A 23,477-nucleotide genomic window follows, 5' to 3' on the forward strand; every position below is an offset into this window, starting at 1 on the left:
CCACCACATACAGGCTCATCGAAGTTGATCTTTCCAGTAGAAAGATTTCACCTTTTTAGGCACATCAAGCTTCCGACTACATGCAAATGAAGGTGGTGCACCAGAAAGAGTGACTTGAGTCAATGGGTGATGGACATCCCTAGCTGAGACCTAAGTTAGCCGAAACCCGAGCAAGCCGAGCAGTGCCCCAACACAATGATCAGCCCATGCTCCCTGTGCCACAGAAATAGCAGCAATTTGGGTCATCATTTCAGCCGGAAAGACTGTGGCCAATTCGTCAAGGTTCCAAGGCCGGTTGGCTGAAAATTAAATTCAGCCACACCTGCATCTCCATTAAGTTCAAAGTCTATGTTTAGAAAAGTAGGCCAAGTATCGAAATAGGTTCGCCTGAGATCCATCTCCAAGAACCCAAATGAATTTATATTGCACACACATGTGAAGCAGAAGAAGTTTTTTTGCGGCCTATTGTGATGGACCCATCGTCCATTAAATCAGTATTTTGCAGCCACAACCTGAGCACCTGAGCCCACAATCAGCAAGTTTTACTCTGGCAGCAAGTTTAAAATGCTTGCTGCCGAGTCTTCAAAGAATAAAGCCCTAGTCCTCGATATTATCACACAGTTTCTTTAAGGGATCCTAGTAACTCTACTAACCTCACAATTTTTAGTTAAAAGCTAAACATTACAAATAGAATCCACCAAATTAAATATATGCCATTGCACTAAATAAAAAAACTAACAACCATAATCCTATTACGATATACATAATCCATATGTTTTACTACATAAGGTTGTAAGCACGCCCTGAATAGTCACAGTGCAAAATACGCTATAGTGTCAATGGTACATGCTTCAATGCTCCCCATGTGAGGATGCCTGTGTAGTGTGCTGCGCAAGAGGCGACTCAGTGCGCCGCACTGTCCGCTACCCGGCTGTTCAAACACCCCCTCATCTAATCCAAAATCTAAAAATAAAAAGATAATGGCAAATTCGTAAATCCATCTCCCCTTTCCATCCTGCCACCTGTCGTACTTCCGCCGTTTGACTGGCTTCTTCTACCAAATTACCAAGATGCCCTCCTACAACGGTCAGAAAGTAGCTTTGGTAAAATTTAAAAGTTCGGGGCTAAAATTGTGCTTTTATATCCGGAAGACGCTTCCCTTGTCTCACTTTATCTTCTGACCGATTCCCATCTAGGGTTTCTCCTTCTCCGAAACGCTAACCCTAATTGGGCTCCAAAACCCTCTCGCGAATCTCCTCCTGCCTCCAAGAACCGAGCTTTCCCCGTCCAAGATCCAATCGCGGTCTTCTGCGCATGATCATTGCCCTCCCGGCGGCCTATGGACTCCTCCGGAACGCCGGATACTGCCTCCGTCGGCGAGGATACGCTCGGAGAGAAGGAAACCGCCGAGAATAAGGCCCCATCGGATGGCCGGGAGGAGCCGGTGGTTGACGTCTCCGGGCAGACGTGGGAGGTTTCGTTGTTCGAGAGGCCGCCGTCGGACGGGGCCCCCGAGGGGCTGTACGTGTACCGGAATACTTTTCACCTGGTCCCGCGGGCGATAGGGCAGCTGGGGAGGCTCAAGACGCTCAAGTTCTTCGCGAATGACATCGAGGTGCTGCCGCCGGAGGCTGGGGATTTGGTGGAACTCGAGCGTTTGCAGGTGAAGGTCACGTTGCCGGGGATTTCGGGTATCCCGTTCGGAAAGCTCAGGTCTTTGAAGGAGCTCGAGCTCTGTAAGGCGCCGCCGAGGTCGTCGGCGTTTTCTATACTGTCCGAGGTTTCTGCGCTCCAGTGCCTAACAAAGCTCTCCATATGCCACTTTTCTATCAGGTATTCCTTAGTCCTGATATAGTCTTAAAAAGAAAATTACTTTTTCTATATTAGATTAATGTCATTGAAATTGTTTGGTGTCTGGTTCATTGGTTTAGATTCTGCTTATGATTTTGATGTTGATTGGTTCAATTGAAAACAAAATATCATGATAAAAGACTGCAGATATTGGAGTAACATAGACCAAGAATTTGAAGTTTAAGTTTCTGATTTAATCAAGGTTGCCGGAACGTTCCCGAATCGGGCGGTTCCGGTTGTATGGAGCGGTCCAGGCGGCGGACCGGGACGGTTCTGGCAATGAAAAAGAAATCCATTGTCGAAGAGGGAGAAGGGAAAGGAAAGAGAGGAAAAGAGAGCGAGTGGGGGAGGGAGAGAGTGAGAGAGGAAGAGAGAGGGAGGTCGAGGCTAGCCGGCAGAGGGCCGGCACCGGCCTGCGAGCCACGTGGAGGACGCTTCTCCGGGCTCCACGGCCGAAAAACAGGCCGGGTTTTCTGTTTTGTTCGAAATAGGGGTCCAACCCCTTTTTAATTTTGCGATTATTAAGTGAAGTCGACAAATCGACTTGTCGACTTCATTTAAAAATCGCAAAATTAAAAAAGGGCCAGACCCCCCGGCAACGGAGCCTTCCTCTGCCTCCTGTCCGGGTCGTTGGCCTCTGCCACCCTTCTTCTCTCTCCCTCCTTCTCCCTCTTCTCTCTCTCTTTTTCTCTCTTTCTCGTCCGCTCTCTCTCCTACCTCTTCTACTATGTCAGTACAGACTCGGCACGACACGACACGGGCCCGTACCGATCCATGCTGCTGGGCAACTGGTCCGGAGCCCAATACCGGCATAGTAGACCATAGATTTAATTATATCTTTTGGCGTCTAGTTTAGGCCTTGTGCAAGTAGAAATTAGGTCACTATATTGGTCAATTTGGAACTAATCCATAAAGCCTTTGCTATGTGATCTTCATGTTTTACATTCAAACAAAATATTTTTTGTCTGAAGTAACGGTAAGGGCGGATCAACAGAGTACTGCTAAAAGGTTGTATAAGTTACTTTGGTTATTACCAGTGGTTAGCTTGATTTACTTTATGCTAGTTTCTAGGAGAATTTTGATGTGTGCATAAAGAAGGATAAGGTTTCAACCTATGCCAACTCTGGCAAGAGGTTTGTTAAGGTGCTTGAGGATCCTTATGTAGGGGTCATTGTGTTCTTGTAAATCATGTTGAGTTCTTAGACTAGCTAGACACATGCATTATGGTGGAAGATTTGATAGTGATTTTGAACCTAGTGAGAAACACAAGAACAGATGGTTGATATTAGTTAGGGTGCTGCAATGATCTTCGGTTTGGGCCACTTGGATCATAATGAGTTGTTATAACTGACTCTATAGTAGACCTATTCATGTGCCAGACCAACTTTTTTTACCAAAGGTCAACACAATTTACTGAGGCTCAAGGCCGACTTAGCTCGGCCTTATGGCCTAACTTCTTGGTCCAAGCTTGGCCCTTACTCGGGTGTTGAGCTTCGAGCCAGGTCTCAAGCTTCATGACTAATTTTTTAAAAATACTAAGAAATGCTTCAAAATATTTATAAAAGTTAAATATGAATAAATAAATATTGCCAATAGTTCTTTTTACTTAAACAATCATTATAGCATGCATGCTCATTTTAGTGAAGATGCAAATTCAAGTGTTTCAATTGTCTAATTCCAACTTAATTTTTTTGTGCAACTCTGCCAGCACCACAGCCTAACTCCATGAAAGTTGGTTGCATTTGATCATGATACTAACCTATCACTTCTAGAATTTTTTTTTTACCTAAATACTAAAGTTGCTTGTTCTGTAACATAGTTTTGTTAGCCTAACTACATGTTAATGGTCCTTTAGTTTCCTGTTTCCATGGTGCCCACCTTTTAAATTGACTACAGTAATTTATCTTGCTTAGGCATTTTGTCACATGGTTCTGTTAGCCAAACGACATGTTTCTGGTCCTTTAATTTCCATGGTGCCCACCTTTCTTTAAAGTTACCACATAGAGTCCACTTGCCTAGGCATAAATTCCACTTTCTTAAGCATCATTGAGCCTTAAATGTTTAGACGCTGTCACTTGGGATGTTGACAGCAAACAATGCTAGACCTTTGCAGTTGGCTGTATGACAGCAGTAGTCCTATTCCTTGGTATAGTCACACTATTTTCAGAGCAGCTGGAAAGTTTTCAAACTGTTCCTGCAATTTTAACTGGCCAAATGATTTCTCTGAACTAATCCGGAATGAATGTATCATTTATGGATTATTGTCGTTTGTAAAATCTACAAATTGTTCATGAATCGTTCATGTCCTGTTCATAAAATATTCAAGAACTCATTTTTGTAATGTTAATTGTTATTGGTGTTATCATTCATGTTAATATATGTTGTTTTGTTGTCCATGATTGTTTTTCAGCACAAACCAATATTCAGTTATACAATGCTCCTATATTTTCATTTGTTTTGTAATTTAGTTATTTATTTAGTACTATCAAACTTTTGCTGAATCTTTTGAATTTATTTCCCCTCAAAGTTCAAGTTTTCCTAGTTGAACTATACTATTTTGTTATTGTGATTGAGCAACCTGTCAAGATACTATATCTGGAATCATTCTTTGACTTGTGCTAAAGAACGATATGCTAAAGAAATATACAATACAGAAGCAAAGAAAGGCTTTCTTTAATATGATGCTATTTTTACCATCTGCAGATACCTTCCTCCTGAAATTGGCTGCCTTAAAAAACTCGAGGAGCTTGATCTTTCATTCAATAAGCTGAAGAACTTGCCTAATGATATTGCTGAGTTGAGTGCTCTTAGATCATTAAAAGTTGCTAATAATAAGTTGGTGGACCTTCCATTGGGAATATCTTCTTTGAGGAGTCTTGAAAATTTGGACTTGTCAAATAATAGGCTGACTTCATTGACGTCACTTAAACTAGCATCTATGCTTACGCTCCAGTATTTGAATCTTCAGGTATTATATAATACTACTACTCATCATTCAGATCGTACTTGTTATCTTCGTTACTTGGTTATTCCTGTGTATTTTGGTAGTCATCATTTTCAGTAAACATCACTTGAAATGATTGAAATCCACATATTTCTGTGCTACAAAGCCTTTTGAACTTTTAATCATTTAATTGGAAGTAGTCTATGTCAATTTTCCATTAGTTGTGGTTGTACCTATGCAAAATTGAGAAAAGGTCACAACTTTAATTTCTCATTTAAAAATTCTGAGCTAGCCTTGATATCTTGATGTAATGTATTCTCTTCTGTATATATGCATTTTGTTTATTTATATGAGCGACAGGAGCAGAAAATAGTAGAAACTAATAAGTTTAAACAAAAGGATGAGGTAGATGGGCATAGGAGAGCGAGATCAATAAAAAGTAGATTTCTATATTTTTTTGGTGTTCTTTACCTTTTTCTTGGCTGAACTAAAAATCCTATGCAGTCGAAAGACTGATTTAGACTTCATTTGTTTGAGAATGTTGCAGTTATCATTTGTTGAATCCCTTTTTTATTTCTTTTTATGGTAGAATGAGTTTACTTCTTGTTTATTTTCTTGGGAAAAATCTGTTAGCAGTTCATTTAGGATTTCACTTTACAAATTTCGCATGAGATTCTAATGGAAGAAATGAGTTACTTTCCTTGATTTATTCTATTGTGAAAAATTTATTGGCTAATCCATTTAGAATTTAACATTTATAAATTTGGAGTGAGATTTCACCTTATAAATTTGATATAAGCGAGTCATGCCTACTCTTTTCTATCTTGTTTATTGGACGTAGTAGTTCTGGTTTCTGGTCTTATTAATACAAGCAGACATCTTGTGCAAGAAAAACTAATCTGTATTATTTGGTTTCCGTATTACTTCTACCATTGTATAAAGGATAAACTGCTTTCTAGCTGTCTTATCTTTCACTCATGGCTTGTGTATATTTTTTTGGAATTAAAAGTGTCTCTTGGTGCTAAGAGGATAGTTAGTTTCTAGCTAGTTTCCTTTATATTTGTTGATTATGGAGACCTGATATGTTCTTTTGCCTTAACTTCCATTTTTTCTTTCTTTCTCTCTTCGAAGTACAATAAGCTCCCCAGTGATTGTCAAATTCCATCATGGATATGCTACAATTTCAAGGGGAATGGGGAAGGCATTGCTAAGGATGAGATGACTAAATCTTTAGCTGAGGTGGATGTACAAGATGTGGCAGTCCATAGGAGCCATTGTAAACGTTCATGTAACGGTAATGCTTGATGTCCTTCACTTTTTCCCTTCTCTTGATCATGTGCATGCTAGTGGGGTTGATTTGCTTCTTCTTCTTAAGTCAGGTTGTTCTACATCCTCATGTTTACATCCTGAGGCCTCATCAGGTTATAAATGTCATGCAACACAAAGGATGAAAAAGGGATGGAAGCGTCGTGACTATCTGCAGCAAAGAGCTCGCCAGGAGCGTTTGAACTACAGCAGAAAGTGGAAAAGCGAAGATCAAAATGATAATATGACAGAGAAGATGGCTGAAGAAAATGATTCATGTATGGAAAATAGACACTCCGAGTTGCATATTGCTGTAGATGAAGAGAAATTGTTAGATGGTTCTGCAAAATCAGGTGCTATAACAGAAGATATATCAAGCACTGCTGACGGTGATGGATGTGGCCTTGCCAAAGATGGTGCTTTTCTGATTTTACATGACTGTGCTGACAATGAAAAAGTTGGATTGCATAAGAGAGATAATGGAGATAACAACTCATGCATTACATCTGAGTCTTCTGGCTTGAATAAGGATTGTGATCTTGAAAATGAGAGAGAGGATAATGTTTCTCCAGTCTATCCTCTTACTGATCTAAATGTGCCTGATGAATACTCCTCGTCGGAGGCATCTAAATTCATTTTAAAATCAAAAAGGCACTCTGATAAGGATCTCGATAATCCTAAACCAAGCAAATTTCGCAGGCCAGTTGATGAATGCTCAAATCTATCCTGCAAGTATAGCACCGAATCATTTTGCAGCATCGATGACCATCTACCAGATGGATTCTATGATGCAGGACGTGATCGGCCCTTCATGTCACTACAAGATTATGAACAGAGCCTGTGCCTAGATTCACGTGAAGTTATTCTTTTGGACAGGTGACTCTATGCTTTGTGGCAAACTTTGATTGCACTTTATAATGACTAGTTGTATCATATTTTTTGAAATTTTGATCAACATGGAAATATCCAGGGACTGACTTATTCTGTTTTTTTAGGGAGAAAGATGAAGAGCTGGATGCCATTGCTTTTTCTGCACAAGTACTAATGTCTAGTTTAAAATGGTCAAGTTTAACTGCTGTAAGTGAGGAGGATGGGGTTGACAACTTGCAAAGGGCATCGGTCCTTGCTCTCTTTGTATCAGATTGTTTTGGGGGAAGTGACAGAAGTGCTTCAGTTATGAGAACACGAAGAGCTATTGCTGGCTTAAATAAGCAGCAACCTTTTGTCTGTACTTGTTCTGCTGCAAACACCTATGATAATAGTGGTGACACGTTGAAACATATGCATGGCATTTTAGGAAGTCTTAATTTCAATGATCTTTGTGAAAAATCTCTGCGGTTCATCAAGGAAACACGCAATTCAAATGTTGTGCCTATAGGAATACTGCGATTTGGTGTTTGTAGGCACAGAGCTGTGCTAATGAAGGTGATTCCACTTTTCCACTGTTTTTTCTCAGGTAAACTTTGAATCCCATATTTTTCCTATTTGTAAATGTGTGCTGATTAACAATTCAATTGCTGCAGTATCTATGTGATCGAGCAGATCCTCCAATCCCTTGTGAGCTTGTAAGGGGATATCTAGATTTCATGGCGCATGCTTGGAACACTATTCTTGTTAGAAGGGGAAATTCATGGGTACGAATGATTGTTGATGTGTGTTATCCAACTGACATACGAGAAGAAACAGATCCAGAGTATTTTTGTAGGTGAGTTTTTCCTTTGGAATAAGATTTTCTTGGGGACTGGCTGCTGTTTTAGATTGATTTCTGTCTATCATGTCCATGCTTTAACGTTTTAGTAAGACTATGGAATTCAAATGAAAGTCGAGTGAGCTGTATGCCATCCCTTTAATTGGTCTTTTTTTCTTCCCTTAAACATGAGGCTTTATTGACAAATTTCTTCTCTTTCAGGTACATCCCACTTAGTCGACTTAATGTTCCTTTGGAAACCTTGAGTTCTCCTATCTTCAGATGTTCTTTTCCTTCTTTCTCCCTTTACTCTGGAAATGAGAATGCATCCCGTTCCGTCTTCCATTGCAAATTTGGAACTGTTGATGCTGCTGTGAAGGTAAGCATTCATTTTGGAGCTTTTTATTTGTTGTTGATTTTTTTCCTATAGCTCATGGGCTATTTTTTGCTTTAAATTATATTTAATATTGAAGTTTGGTTGTTGTAGGTGCGTAAATTAGAAGCATGTGTGGCATTGGATGAGGAAATTAGAGATTTTGAGTACACATTTTTAGGGGAAGTAAGAATGCTAGGTGCATTAAAGAAGCACAGATGTATAGTAGATATTTATGGTCACCAGCTTGCTTCTAAGTGGGTTTCTACAGCAGATGGAAATAAAGAGTATAGGCTGTTGCAGTCTATAATTGTTATGGAGTATGTAAAGGGGGGATCTCTTAAGGTAATTTAAATGTCAAAATGCTTGTTCCCTTGTTTCTCATAAGCTCATAAAATGGTTCTAAAAGTTGGCTTCCTTCATGCTTTGCAGAGTTATTTAGGCAAATTAGCTAAAAAGGGTGAGAAGCATGTACCAGTTGATGTTGCTTTATCTATTGCTAGAGATGTTGCTTGGGCGTTGGTTGAAGTGCACTCTAAGCACATCATTCATCGTGACATAAAAAGTGAGAACATTTTAATCGATCTGGATTCCGGGCGAAGTGATGGTACACCAATTGTTAAGCTCTCTGATTTTGATAGATCAGTTCCTCTCCAATCTTTCGCGCACACATGCTGTATTGCTCACCTTGGCATACATCCGCCTGATGTTTGTGTTGGAACTCCACGATGGATGGCTCCAGAGGTGGTGCAAGCTATGCATAAAAGAAATCCTTATGGGCTGGTAATTCCTGCTTCTTGCTACCTACCTAGATAGTTAGGTCCTTTGAAGTCCTGCCGGTCTTGGTAATGTTCTTATTAATTTTTTTGCAGCCAGGGGTTCTGTCATTATATTTTAAATGCTTCCTTAAGATGTTGCATGATTCACAGTTTCTGTTTTGAAATATTCTCTTCCCTCCTTATTTTCTCTCTCCGCTAGTAATCAGAGAAAATTGTAGGCAAGTGTATGAGAAAAACATATTCTTGTTTCTCTTATAAGTTCTCCCATAGCTGACCTGTGTTCCTGTTTGTATAGAAGCTTGGAAGGAAGCAGTGGAAAAGAATTTTTGTTAGAGATAAGACTCAAGATTGCTTTAACGCGAGATTGTAAATATAACTACATGAAACAAGTTTACTAGGGCTTGCTACATGAGGAGTTAATTATACCTGAGATAAAAGCTAAAAATTATATATATATATATATATATATATATATATTTGTTAAATTGCAATGCCTTAAATTTATGCTTTCGTGGGTTTGTGCTGGGTGGTTCGTGGTTTTGATTTGTAGATTTTTTATCATTATCTCATTTTGTACTTGTTATTTGATTGACAATCCAATCTTGGTCTAAGCTCCAATCGAAAGAGAGGAGAGCTGATGTCTGGTTGACAGCTAGTCTTAAGCAGATTGCTTATGTTTAAATTCTGATGAATATTACTTGTTGTGACCATAGCAATTTTTTCGTGGTTGCAGGAGGTGGATATTTGGTCATATGGGTGTCTTCTATTGGAATTGCTGACCCTCCAAATACCATACATTGGGCAATCCGAATCAGAAATATATGATCTCTTGCAAGTAAGTTCATTCTGAAAAAAAAATGTGTTTCCATGATATTTGGTTTTTAACTTTAAATTAATTAGCTTCCCATAAAAACCTTGAGTTTTTTTCAGGCCTATAGAATTGGTTTTTTCTCCTTCCCTGCTTTCTCTGCACCCCCCCCTGCTTCCACACTTCTTGTTATACCTGAATAAGCAGCGTTATTTTTCTATTTTTATCCGTTGCCTATTAGAAAATACCTGATAACTCAGCATTCAAAATATACAATAACACTTTACAAACAAGCCTAATTGTGTCCTAAAAGCTGCATATGCTTTCTTTTCTCATGTTATAATATAACATTGAGTGTCATAGTTGAAATTTTTCTAGCAGGGTTTATCTGTTGCGTGATAATAGGAGTTAAAAGTAGTAATATTTTGCGAAAGAAAAATCATAGATTTCGAATGTTAACTTTGTGATAAGAAATTCCCAGATTTATGATTTATAAGACTTCAATTTTTTTTACTCTCTAAATATCATTTTTTTTTAAATTTATAACTAGCAAAGACAGGCGAAGGTGCTTACTGGGTAAATCAGCAAAAGCCTGTTCTATGGGCTTGATACTGCCTTCGCTCCAATATTTAGCCCGACTTTCGCGTGTCCTAGTTCTTTGAAATAAATAGTAAAGGATAGGGGAGATCATAAACTGGGGCAAAATGCAGCCTGACACCTTGATGGTAGTTAAGCCTCCCAGTTCTCAGAATGCCTTTACAGTTTCATAATTTTATTAAGACGTTGATCTAATATGCCAACTCATTACATGTTACAAGATCAGCCATTATACCTCAACTTGGATGTTGGTGATAAGAATCTGATATACACCATTCATTACTGTTATCAACAACTTAAGAGTAAAATGTACTTGTAGATGATTTACCCAAATCATTGATTGACATATCCAAGGTGCTTTCTTCTTTGCAGCATATCCCTTAATATTGTTATTTGTTTTTGTGCTTAAGATTACTGTATCTTGATCAACAGATGAAACAACGCCCAAGACTTACTCCGGAACTGGAAGCACTTGCATCGCCGGATGAGCCGAAGTCAAGATCAAAATCAGAGATATTTTGTGATTCTGATGCTAAAATTTTGAAGCTATTGGTAGACCTTTTTTACCAGTGTACTAGTGGAAACCCAGCTGACCGTCCTACTGCCCGGGACATCTATGACTCACTCTTCGCTGTTTCTTCACAATCTCTTGAAACTTAGCTGAGCAGTTGTGGCTAATTATATGCAACTCCAGCAATTTTTTGTGCCGTTGTAGTACTGAGGCATCATATGCTTATCACTCCCTGACAGCTGAAGAAGATGGTGTTTGGACCAGTCACCAAATTTCTATGATTATCATGCAATCTACTTAATTTGTTTGGAGGGAAGCCTAGAGTCGCCATTGATAATTTGTATCGAGCAGCCTTTCTTCCACAATTGGCTTGTATCTCATTGGGACAAAGGGGATGGTTTTCTGTTTTACATTATTTTTTAACAGCCCCCGAATCTGTTCACAACGAATAGCAATTGTACTATTATTTTTCAGTTGAGGTTTAGCAAGTTTATTTATTCTTCCCAAATGTTGTGAGAGTTCTCAATTTATTATTGTGATCAAAGAAATGATGTTCGAACAAAGATGTAGATTTGCAGAAATTTTTGTTTCTGTAATAAAATTTTTGATCTGATTCCAGGGACAAATTTGAGAAGCATTTGAAATCAAAGAATATGGAGTGGAATTTCACCGCTAGTCTTGGTGCAGTGATAACTTGCTCCATTGAAGCTTGATGGTGTCGGTTTGGAAACACGGAAGTAGTCCATCTATACTTAGGGTAAGACTATGTACATTTGATCTTTCTCAAATCCCACGATGGTTGGAGTCCTATGCATTGGAACGTATCCATGCTTGGTTCTTTGTGATTTGTGGAACATCATGGCTAAAGAATTTCTGTATAAAATAGAATGCTCGTATATGTATCTCAGAGTAATTGATATTATGATAAGGGGCTGTTTGTTTGCTTGCAATTCAATTGTATATGAATCATAGACAGCAACTCAATCATCTGCAGTTGGAATTGCAGTTGTAGAAAGGGGTGTTGTCCCGTTGCTATAATCGGAAACTGCAAACGGAATTACAACCATTTGGTTGCTTGGCATGGAAAGAGAATATCTTGTAATTAACATGGTAAGGATATCCTTAGAAATGGTGAATTCTTCATGTTTTCTGTTATAATACAATATTTATCACATTATTGTTATTATTATAAATAATAAAATATAATATTACTAACTATCATTCTCTTAACATATGAATGCCTACTGCAGTAACTATGAATATAAAATAATTTAATTTTATTATTGATGGAAAAAATATTAGACACCTCGATTTCGGACCAGACCGACCTTGACAACTTTGCTACAAATTAAGGTAGGCAACTTTGGCCCCAGTCGAGGAGCCAATCAATTGAGGTGAACAACTTCGCCTTTGACCAAGGTGAACAATTTTGCCTTCGACCAAGGGGAACAATTTCGCCTATGACTGAGGAGCCAACCGACTAAGGCGAACAACTTTGCTTCCGACCAAGAAACCAATCGACACCTGCCAATAGGGATTGACAGTCCTGGCAATCGGTCGTCATGATAGTGACTAGCTGTTGCAACAGCTCTATATTCGGCATGCAGTCAGCATTGTATGTTGTCCTTGTCGAGGCCGTACTACTGGCCACCACTTGACCATTGGTGCACGCCAACCCGGGTAATGACAAAACTGACTCCCTAAGGACAGTTCGGGGGACCTCAAGCATGACATGTAAGAACAACACAACATAATATCGTCCATAGATAACACCATTATGTTAAAATCTCTCCTTTCTATATTATTGTCTCACTATTCTGACTTAGACATCGGAGGATTTTCTGCTAGAAACTCTCCAACAAGTGAATTTCTTGCAGGCCAATCCATAAGAGACCAGTTCCAGCCCACCTCAACCACTTTATCCAGCTCAGTTTTAGCCGACCCCAAGGTCATTCCAAGCTGCGCTCCGACCTCAGTTTGAATTTTGCGGCAATAGATTGGCTCTGGAGGAAGACTTCACCCCCTATCTACATCGATATCGATCGAAGGAACAAACCGCCAATATAACGTCACGATGAGTTTGCGGCGCATCACATGCCTCACAACGCCGTACTCCGGCCTCCTAAGAGTCGTTGTAGAGCCCAGAACCTACTTTGTTAGAACATTCCACCGTGCTTGTGGGCAATAAGTAGTTCAACCTGCTCATTCAACAGTAGGCGTTGGTCACGGCGGTCCAAGCTTGCAGCAGGCAATGGCACGACCGAAACCGGTCCAGCCAGAATTTGTCAGCCTAGCCACCACTCTCAATCGCCGGCGCACCACATACACCTGGTCAGCCACCGCTCCCGAGGCCAAGACTTGGGGCGGTCTCGCTAGAATAGACACACCTAGCAGAGTAGTCTTGGTCGGGATGGAAAACGGTGGACTCCAAGCCCACATTCTGACAAAGAATCCGCTTCGAGTCACTCACCTCCTCGCCACATGGATCCTCTACCCCAGCGGGATGCCAACCTCGATAGGAGAATCAATGAGATGGGTCGATAGATTCAGACCCTCAGGGGATAGGCTCCATGGGTGAACAATGACCTCAATTTTTTTCGGAGCCCCCCTTCACCAGACAGATCATGGAGGAATCGATTCCATTTCAGTTCAAGATGCCACAAGTAGAGCCGTATGATGGCACCTCGAATCTTCTAGATCACCTGAAGAGCTTCAAAGCTCTCATGATGCTGCAAAGAGCCACCGATGACTTCCTTTGCAAGGCCTTCCCTGCAACCCTCTACAAGGTGGCATGGTTCTGGTTCTCAGGGCTTTGGCCCAAATTTGTCCACTCTTTCGAGTAGCTCGTCCGCCTCATCGTGGTACACTTGGTCTCTAGTCGAAGATGGTGCCGCGGTTTGGACACATTGCTCAACATTAAGCAGAAGGAGAAAGAGTTCCTCAGGGACTATGTCAGTCGTTTCAATGTGGCAACCTTGGAGGTCTACAACATGGGTCAGTCGGTCACAATGTTGGCGATGAAGTGCAGCTTACGACCGTCACACTTTTTCTTTTTCTTGGAGAAGCCCTTCCCTGCTGATTTGGCTGAAATGTTGGCGCAAGAAGATAAGTATGCCAACGCGGAGGAAGCCATGGCCTCCCATTGTGAGTCCGCTAGTAGGTAAGCTCCTCGAGGAGACAAGAGGGGATGAGACAAGAGAAGAGAGTCAAGGAGCATTTCAGCTTGGCGCAAAAAGAAAGGGCTCGCGACGACTCAAGAGCCCCCTTCGGAAGTTCGAAAGGGACACCCCTATCACTACCCCGAGGACTCAGATCCTCATGGAGATTGAAGGTCGAGGCTACCTGTGGCCTCCACATCGAATGAAAACCTCGATGTTCAAGAGTGTTTCCAGCTCAAGGACGAGATCAAGGCACTCATCCGACGTGGACAGTTGGACCGATACATCCATGCTTGGCGTGACCTAGAAGCACTTGCCTTAGCCTTTGATCCATCGCCCTCAGAGTCGATTGACAACTATTCAACTACTGGAGTCTTTAACACCATCGCTGGTGGTCCTGCTGAGGTCCCAAGCACCTCAGGCAATCGAGCGCCCCAAGAGGCAGTCTCAAAGAGATAGCGCATGAGAGACATCATTAACTTCTCTGACGCCGACCTAGGAGGAGTATAGACTCCTCATGAAGATGTTGTAGTTATTTCTCTTACTATCGCAAAATATGATGTAAAGAGAATACTTGTTGATAATGGAAGCTCGACCGATGTATCATTTTACGATGCTTTCCAAAGAATGAGGCTGCCTGTTGAACAGTTCCGAAAGGTCAACACTCCCCTGGTCGGCTTCTTGGAAGTTCAGTTCCCGTAGAAGGAGTGATCAAGCTGCTGCTTACAGCGGGACAAGAACTCTGAAGTGACACTTTGAGAATAGACTTTCTTGAGGTTCAAGTTCCCTCGGCCTACAACATAATCTTGGGTCGACCTGGTCTGAATGCATTCCGAGCCTTGGTATCTACCTACCACTTGCTCATGCGATTCTCCATGAGGACTAGAGTGGGAGAAATCCGAGGTATCTAGATGATTAGGGGTGCAAATGGGTCGTATCAAACCAGGTCATAAGTGACCCCGACTCAATCTAGTTTCTTGTTTGGATCTTAATTTTGGATCTAGACTCAACCCAATAGAAGATTGGGTCGGGTCGGCTCCACGACTACAATTTTTGACCCAATAGGTCATTTGGGTTGGGTTGGGTCCATGTATAACTTAATCCTAACTTAAAAAATTCGGGTCCAGTTCGGGTCGGGTCTGAACCCCATTCAACTTTACAAAATAAATACGAAGTAGATTTCAGTATTTATGCATAATGTGTTATAAAAATTCATGCACAATTGACAAATCCAAACCCCACTGAAACCTGAATGAACAAGCCGGTGAATTAGTGTCAACTATGGGATTCTCTATCTTGTGGTGCTTGTATGGTAAGCCTAGAGGAAACTTTCAAATGAGTTGTAATTATTTTGCATTGCAGTGCTGAGATACATCTCTGACTCAGTAAACTGTTTACTGACACTAAGTTCAGGCATTGCTTAACTTCACTATTAAAATAATTTTCAATATTTGCACAAATTTTTTATGTCCCAACCAAATGTTTCTCTTTAGCTACTGGAAATAATGTTTTGGGTGTATTATAAATGCAAGTATTTCAAACATAGCGATTCATGATATCCTTCGCTTATAGGGATTTTAATAGACAAAGGCCTGAAGGATGCCAACACTTGGGGTGTGAATGTTAATGATGTTTTGGAAATTCCCACACTCTTTGAATGTTAATGAACAAGCCGGTGAATTAGTGTCAACTATGGGATTCTCTATCTTGTGGTGCTTGTATGGTAAGCCTAGAGGAAACTTTCGAATGAGTTGTAATTATTTTGCATTGCAGTGCTGAGATACATCTCTGACTCAGTAAACTATTTATTGATACTAAGTTCAGGCATTGCTTAACTTCACTATTAAAATAATTTTCAATATCTGCACAAATTTTTTATGTCCCAACCAAATGTTTCTCTTTGGCTACTGGAAATAATGTTTTGGGTGTATTATAAATGCAAGTATTTCAAACATAGTGATTCATGATATCCTTCGCTTATAGGGATTTTAATAGACAAAGGCTTGAAGGATGCCAACACTTGGGGTGTGAATGTTAATGATGTTTTGGAAATTCCCACACTGAAATGCCATTCCAGACTGGCTTCTCTTTGAATGGATTCTCCTAATTGATCTACATAAATTGAGCTCTTGATTGTTGTTGTTGAACTTGTTCTCCTCCCCAAACATGACACCATTATCTACATAGTCTTAGGAGAATCGAAAGAAAAAGAGTCAACATCTCCCATAATATCCATGAAAATGAAGTGTGCACACATGGTAAGAGAGAGACATACCAAAGGCCACAGAACTCTGAGTATGCTTAGCCCTCAGTAGCCTCTATTTTCTGAAAGTAACAAGAAAACTTGCCAAAATTATAAGATAAATCAAAAGGGTCAGGTCATAGAGTAAGAAATCCAAAATTGCCCCAAGAATCAAATGGGCCAGGTCGGATCAGGTCAGAATTTAGTAAACCGACACCCGACCCAAAAAATAGAACGGGTCCAATTTTAGAACCCAACCTGATCCCGCGAGTCCTTTAAATTAGATCGGATTGGGTCAGGCCGGGCCGGGTCACAGATCAACTCGATTAATTTTCAACCTTATGAATGATAGATTGTTAATGCTATATGGCCACCCCCAAAGGAAAGAAACCGGTAGAGACTCTACCAATTGAAGGGCTAGACATAAGGGACGAGTGGAAGGAGCAGCAAGGAGAACTGATTGAGGAATTGGTGCAGGAACTCTTACAGGAGGATGAACCTAATTGAACTGTTTAGCTCGGTTCCAACTTAACTGAAGAAAATCGAGCCCCAATAATCAACTTTCTTCATATCAATGCAGATGTCTTCACCTAGTCGGTTGCCGACACACTGGGCATAAGCTCTGAGTTGATGGTTCACAGGCTCAACATAGATCTGATCCACCGACCTGTGTGGTAGAAGAAGAGGAACTTCACTACAGAAAGACAACAAGTTATCGATCAAAAAGTCGACAAACTCTTGGAGCAACCGGCTTTGTTCGCGAGATGAACTATCCTGACTGGTTGGCCAACATTGTACTTGTGAAAAGGGCTAATAAAAAATGGCGGGTTTGCATTGACTATACCGACCTGAATAAGGCTTGCCCGAAGGACATTTTCCCACTCTCAAGGATTGATTAGCTTGTGGATGCTATCTCGGGACTTTAGTTGCTAACCTTCATGGATGCATTCTTTGGGTACAACTAGATTCAAATGGTGCCTGAAGATGAGGAGAAGACAACCTTCCTCATTGGTAAGGGCTTGTATTGCTACAAAGTAATGTCCTTTGGCTTAAATAACCTGGGGACAATCTATCAGTGGCTCGTCAACAAGATTTGTAAGGAGCAAATAGGCCATAATATGTGGACAATATACTCGTGAAAAGCAAAGCAGCATATAGCTGACTTGAAGGAGACTTTTGTGGCTCTCAAAAAGTACCAAATGAAGCTCAATCCAATGAAGCGTGCCTCTGAAGTTATCTCGAAAATATTTTTGGGGTTCATAGTGATGCAATGCAGCATTGAGGCAAACCCGGAGAAGATTCAAGCAATGCAGGACATGTAGCCCCTAAAGACCGTTGAAGAGGTTCAACACTAGATGGGTCGGGTCACTGTGCTAGCGAGGTTTGTCTCTAGATCGGTGGAGCATTCCCTCCCATTCTTCAAGGCCCTGAAACATCCAAAGAACTTCTAGTGGACCAAAGACTGTCAGGAGGTCTTTGACCAACTGAAGGAGTACCTCAACTCGTCAACTGTCCTCACCAAACCACAGTCGGAGAAATGCTTTACTTATACTTAGTTGTTTCTCCTTCTGCTGGTATGAGAGGAAGAAGGATGCCAAAAACCAATCTACTACACAAGTCAGATTCTGTGCGACGTCGAGACTAGATACTCCAAATTGGAGAAGACAGCCTGCCTCATCATCTCAGTTCAGAAGCTCCGACCATACTTTTAAGCCCATTCAATCACAATCCTAACCGACTAGCCGTTAGGACAGGTTCTACAAAAGCCTGAAAATGCAGATAGGCTGGCAAAGTAGGCGGTGGATCTTCGAGGGTTCTACCTGTAGTGTCGTCCTCAGCTATCTATTAAGGTACAGATGTTGTAGACTTTCTGGTGGAGTGTACCATCCCTGATGAAGATCCCACCGAGCTTTTTGAGAGAATGAAGGTGACAGAGCAGCCATGGATCTTGCACGTAGATGGGTCATCAAGCTTGGAGGGCAATAGAGCTGGGCTCATACTCACCAGCCCGGATGTAGTGGTCAAGAGTACGCTCTACAGGCCGAATTTATAACCTCAAATAATGAGGCCAAATATGAAGCACTCATAACCAACCTCAAGCTTTCCAAAGAGCTCGGAGTTCAGCAACTAAAGATTTTTAGCGACTCACAACTAGTTGTTGGCCATGTGCGAGGAGAATTCGAGGCTCGACGGCCATCGATGATCAAATATCTATAAAAGATAAAGAACATCACCTCGGCCTTTTGTAATTTCGACATATAGCAGATTTCTCAGATGAAGAATGTAAAGGTTGACCAATGTCGAAATTGGCCACCTTAGAGACTACCGAGCTGACCAAAGCCACCTGCCATGAGGTCCTAGAGACACCGAGCATCAATGAGACCGAGGTCATGATGAACGCTGCCATCGAGCCGAGCTCGATGGACTCTCTTGTCGACTTCTTAAAGGATGGAAAGGTGTCTGTATATCGGGCTGGAGCCCACCGGATAAAGCGATAAGTCTCCCACTATATTCTCTTCGATGACAAGTTATATCAGAGATTATTTTCATTGCCGCTCCTCAGGTTTCTCCATCCAACCGAAGCAGATTATGCACTTTGGGAGGTGAAAGTGTATCCTAGGTTCTTAGGTGTTTAGCATGCTGATTTTTTTTTTTTTGAAAACCATGGATACTTGACATGTGGATTTCAAGATCCAAACAGTTTCAAATCAAACCCATTTAATTAAATTAAATTCTATCAATTAGAATCGTCCAATTACCATGGGTTGAACCTAATCCAATTAGGTCAATTCCTAATTAAGCATAAATTTAATCTAATTTAATTTGGTCAACCTAAGTCCTCTTGATTCAGACCTAATCCAATCAGGTCAAAAATTCTGATTGAGCCCAGAATTGAATCCAATTCAATTTGGCTCACCCTTAGTTCAATCACTCAATCAAATTGAGTTTATTAGTAATCTAATTACTAATTAATCCTCCAATAATTACTTTAATTATTTTATAGGACAATTTTCTAGTCTAATTTACCAAATTATCCCTGACTGATTCTCAATCATCATCAGCCATCTTGATCAATCAGAAAACTTGTATGCGTATGACCTCATAGGTTCAAACCTAAGCCAGTAGTATAGGAACGACTTCCTACACTAATCGATGTGACGATCTAGCAATGGTACCCGATGTCCGAATAGGCCGAATATATGAAAAGCAAATATTCTGGAACCCTGTACTATAGTTACTGTATAATTCAATCCCTTTGACTCCTAATGCCAGGATGACTTAGAGCTTACTGTCAACCCTATAATTAGTACATCCATTATGTAATTAACTTTAGATATTCCATGACTCCTCACTGGGATTACCCTGGCCAAGGTTTTGCTAAATTAATCACAAGATATTATCTCCTATTTTCACGAGGGGTCAATTCCATCTTGACTCACAACTGAGTACTTGACTGCACCCAGTGACCTTCCGTCACTGAATTAGAAATTCAAGTAGTCCGGTACCAAAGTATAGTGAGTTGCTTGCTAGTCATAGGTTGTGGTCTCAGATCAAAGAGCCAAACTTATACCCATATCCATTCGGAACATCTCTCGACAGTAGAGTGTTCCGAAATTGGTCACGTTCAGTGAAATATACTCCTATACTTCACCTATGTGGCATACTAGTGTCTCCACACTTATTGGTTAAGAGGATAACCAATATATATGTCACACAACGACCTAATCTCGATAATGCTGTCGTCCCAGTAACAACATATCACTTGATCGCGAACAAGTTTAAAGACTCAAAGATAAATCCTCCTTTATCATAACATAAGTCCTAAGGACTTCATCACATAGGAGTTTATTTGAAGATGAAATGATGAATAATGCCAAATAACACTTTATTAATTTGTCAATTCATTTACAAAATTTAATCATCAATATGCTAACGATTGATATTTAGGATACAAATCCCAACAACTCCCACTTAGCCTAATGCCAATTGGCACAGTATCTAATACCCATCTTCGACTTGTGTTCGTCGAACTCTTTGATGCCGAGAACTTTGGTAAATGGGTCAGCTAGATTTTTCTTTTGTGTCAATCTTCTGAAGATCAATATCACCTCGATCGACGATCTCTCGAACCAGGTGGTAGCGACGTAGAATATGCTTGGTCTGCTGATGTGCTTTGGGTTCTCTTGCTTGAGCTATGGCTCCAGTATTGTCACAAAACACAGGCACTGGACCATCAATGGAGGGTGTCACTCCAAGCTCGGTGATAAACTTCCACAACCATACAACTTTCTTGGCGGCATCAGATGCTGCGATGTATTCTGCTTTACATGTAGAATCTGTCACTGTATGCTGCTTGGAACTCTTCCAGCAGATGGCCCCATCCTTAAGAGTAAAGATAGATCCCGACACGCTCTTGCTATCATCTTGATCTGACTGAAAACTAAAAATCGGTATATCCCTCAAGTTTTAAGTCAGAATCACCGTAGACAAGCCACTAGTCTTTAGTATTTCTTAAATATTTAAGGATAGTTTTTACAACCTTCTAGTGGTTGCTACCTGGATCAGACTGGTATCTGCTCACACACCTAGTGAGTATGCCACGTCTGATCTAGTACATGTCATGGCATATATTATAGATCCCACTGCCGAAGCAAATGGAATTCTATCCATACTCTCTCTTTCTTGAGAGGTTGTTGGACAATCCCTCTTAGAGAGGTTAAGTCCATGGCCCATCGGAAGATAGCCTTTCTTGGAATTAATCATACTGAACCTCTTCAGTATAGTATCAATGTATGTGGATTGGGATAATTCAAGCAATCTTTTAGATCTATCTCTATATATCTTCATCCCTAGGATGTAAGATGCATCTTCCAAATCCTTCATGGCAAATTGAGATGATAACCAAACCTTTATTCCTTGTAATGCAGGAATGTCATTTCCGATTAGAAGAATGTTATGCACATACAAAATAAGAAATATAATAACTGAACCATTTGCCCATTTATAAATGCAAGGTTCCTCTTCATTCTTAATGAAGCCATACGATTTGATTACCTTATCAAATCGTATGTTCCAACTCCGTGAAACTTGCTTTAATCCATAAATGGATTTTTGAAGCTTGCACACCTTAGACTCATCTGTAGATATAAAATCTTCAGGTTGCATCATATACACTTCCTCTTCTAAATTTTTATTTAGAAAAGCGGTCTTTACATCCATTTGCTAGATTTCATAATCTAAATGTGCTGCTATCGCAAGCACAATCCGAATGGGTTTGAGCATTGCCACGGAAGAAAACGTCTCGTCATAGTCAATACCATAACGTTGACATATCTCTTCGTAACCAGACGGGCTTTATAGGTCTCAACCTGACCATCTGCTTCCCGTTTCCTTTTGAAAATCCACTTACACCCTATGGGTTTAATCCCTTCAGATGGGTCAACTAATGTCCATACATCACCTTCATGGATTCCATTTCGGATTGCATGGCTTCAAGGCATTTATCAGAGTCATACCTCTGCATTGCATCCATATATGTGATCGAATCCTCGTCGTTTTCATCAAGCTCGATCGGATCCCCGTCCTGGACCAAGAAACCATAGTATCTGTCCGACTGACGTGGTACTCTACCTGATCGCCTTAATGGTGCACCTAAGATAGGTTCTGGATCTGATCTAATCAAATCCGACTCAACTGGTTCGGTAGATGGTATCGGATCTTCTACATATTGAACTTTCCTAAACTCAACATTAGAGCTTCGACTTCCTTCTCTAAGAAATTCTTTCTCTAAGAATACAGCTTTATTGCTTACGAACAACTTTTGTTATTCAGCAAAGTAGAAGTAATATCCTTTAGTTTCTTTAGGGTAACCAACAAATAAATATTTGTTAGACTTGGGTTCAAGTTTGTCTGTCCTCAAACGTTTGACGTACGCCGGACACCCTCAAACCTTAAGGTGAGAGTGCATCGGCTTACGTCCAGTCCATATCTCATATGGTGTTTTATTTACAGACTTACTTAGAACCTTATTAAGAATGTAACAAGCTGACTCAAGTGCATATCTCCAAAATGATATGGGCAGACTTGCAAACTCCATCATGGATCGATCCATATCTAATAGGGTTCGATTTCTCCTTTCTAATACGCCGTTATACTGCGGTGTACCAGAAGAAGTCCATCGGGAAAGAATCCCATTCTCTTCCAGATATGTCATTGGAAAGGTATTCACCCCCTCAATCTGATCGAAGAGTTTTAATACTCTTTTCAGTTTGTTTTTCTACTTCATTACGATATAATTTGAACATTTCAAATGATTTAGATTTATGTCTCATTAAATAGACATAACCATACCTAGAAAGGTCGTCTGTAAACGTAATAAAATATGAATACCCACCCCTAGCATCTGTGCTCATTGGCCCACATACATCAGAATGGATAAGGATCAATAAGTCACTAGCTCATTCACCTTTTCCGATAAAAGGTGATTTAGTCATCTTACCAAGAAGACATGACTCGCAGGTTGTCAATGATTCACAATTACTAACATTGAGGATTCCCTCCTTACTTAACCTGTTCATCCTGTTCTAGTTAATATAACCTAGCCTATGATGCCAAATGTAGACATCCTGATATTATCTATTCTAGGGCGCTTATTGGACTTGTACATTACATGAACAGGTTGTGACAAAATGTAAATGCCATTACTCAGAATTTCATTCATTACAACAACACCATTCCAAATGACATTGCAATAATTCTTTTTTATTGATATTTCATAACCATTTTTGGCCAAAAGGCCTACAGAAATGATATTCAATAAAAAACTTGGACAATAGTGACAATCACTAAGGATATTTACATGAGAGCTGAATTCAAGTTTAAGAATTCCTAAAGCTAGAACTGGAACTGGTCTTCTATCTCCAACATTCAGGAACCTTTCTCCTTCTTCAAACCTCTCACTGACTTGTAGCCCCTGCAACGAATTACAAATATTAAAAGGATTACCGGGATCCAATACCCAGATTGAATTATCACAAATAGAAAAATTGCAAGGTGTTATCATATAAGTACCTTGATTGGCAACTAATTGCCCACTTTTCTTAGATCGGTTCAGATCAAGGGATGCAATGTAAAGAGAAAAGTTCCTCTTCCAATGTCCTTGCTTCTTGCAGAAGAAGCACTCTGCCTTGCTCTGATCAACCTTTTTATTCTTTGTCTGACT

The 23,477-nt window shown here is 40.3% G+C and overlaps 1 protein-coding gene across 4 annotated transcripts; it reads left to right on the plus strand.

Moving 5' to 3' along the window:
• The first annotated feature begins 1,167 nt into the window (after positions 1-1,167).
• On the plus strand, positions 1,168-11,481 carry LOC103697568 (Leucine-rich repeat protein kinase family protein). 4 transcript variants are annotated; one of them, XM_008779455.5, is made up of 11 exons: positions 1,168-1,833; positions 4,555-4,819; positions 5,927-6,089; positions 6,175-6,976; positions 7,096-7,525; positions 7,624-7,805; positions 8,010-8,166; positions 8,275-8,505; positions 8,593-8,943; positions 9,673-9,774; positions 10,777-11,481. In XM_008779455.5, exons 1-11 carry the CDS (start codon positions 1,340-1,342, stop codon positions 11,002-11,004), a joined length of 3,405 nt encoding a protein of 1,134 aa, XP_008777677.3. In that variant the 5' UTR covers positions 1,168-1,339; the 3' UTR covers positions 11,005-11,481. The 4 variants fall into 4 exon arrangements, with proteins under 4 accessions (XP_008777677.3, XP_008777678.3, XP_088577740.1 ...); XM_008779456.5 differs by having other exon boundaries at positions 6,217-6,976; XM_088721614.1 differs by lacking the exons at positions 8,275-8,505; positions 8,593-8,943.
• The last annotated feature ends 11,996 nt before the right edge of the window (positions 11,482-23,477 follow it).

This window comes from Phoenix dactylifera, chromosome 5 (assembly GCF_051530095.1).
Source record: "Phoenix dactylifera cultivar Ajwa chromosome 5, Ajwa_hap1_PhDact_Kaust_v1.1, whole genome shotgun sequence".
Classification (NCBI taxonomy): domain Eukaryota; kingdom Viridiplantae; phylum Streptophyta; class Magnoliopsida; order Arecales; family Arecaceae; genus Phoenix; species Phoenix dactylifera.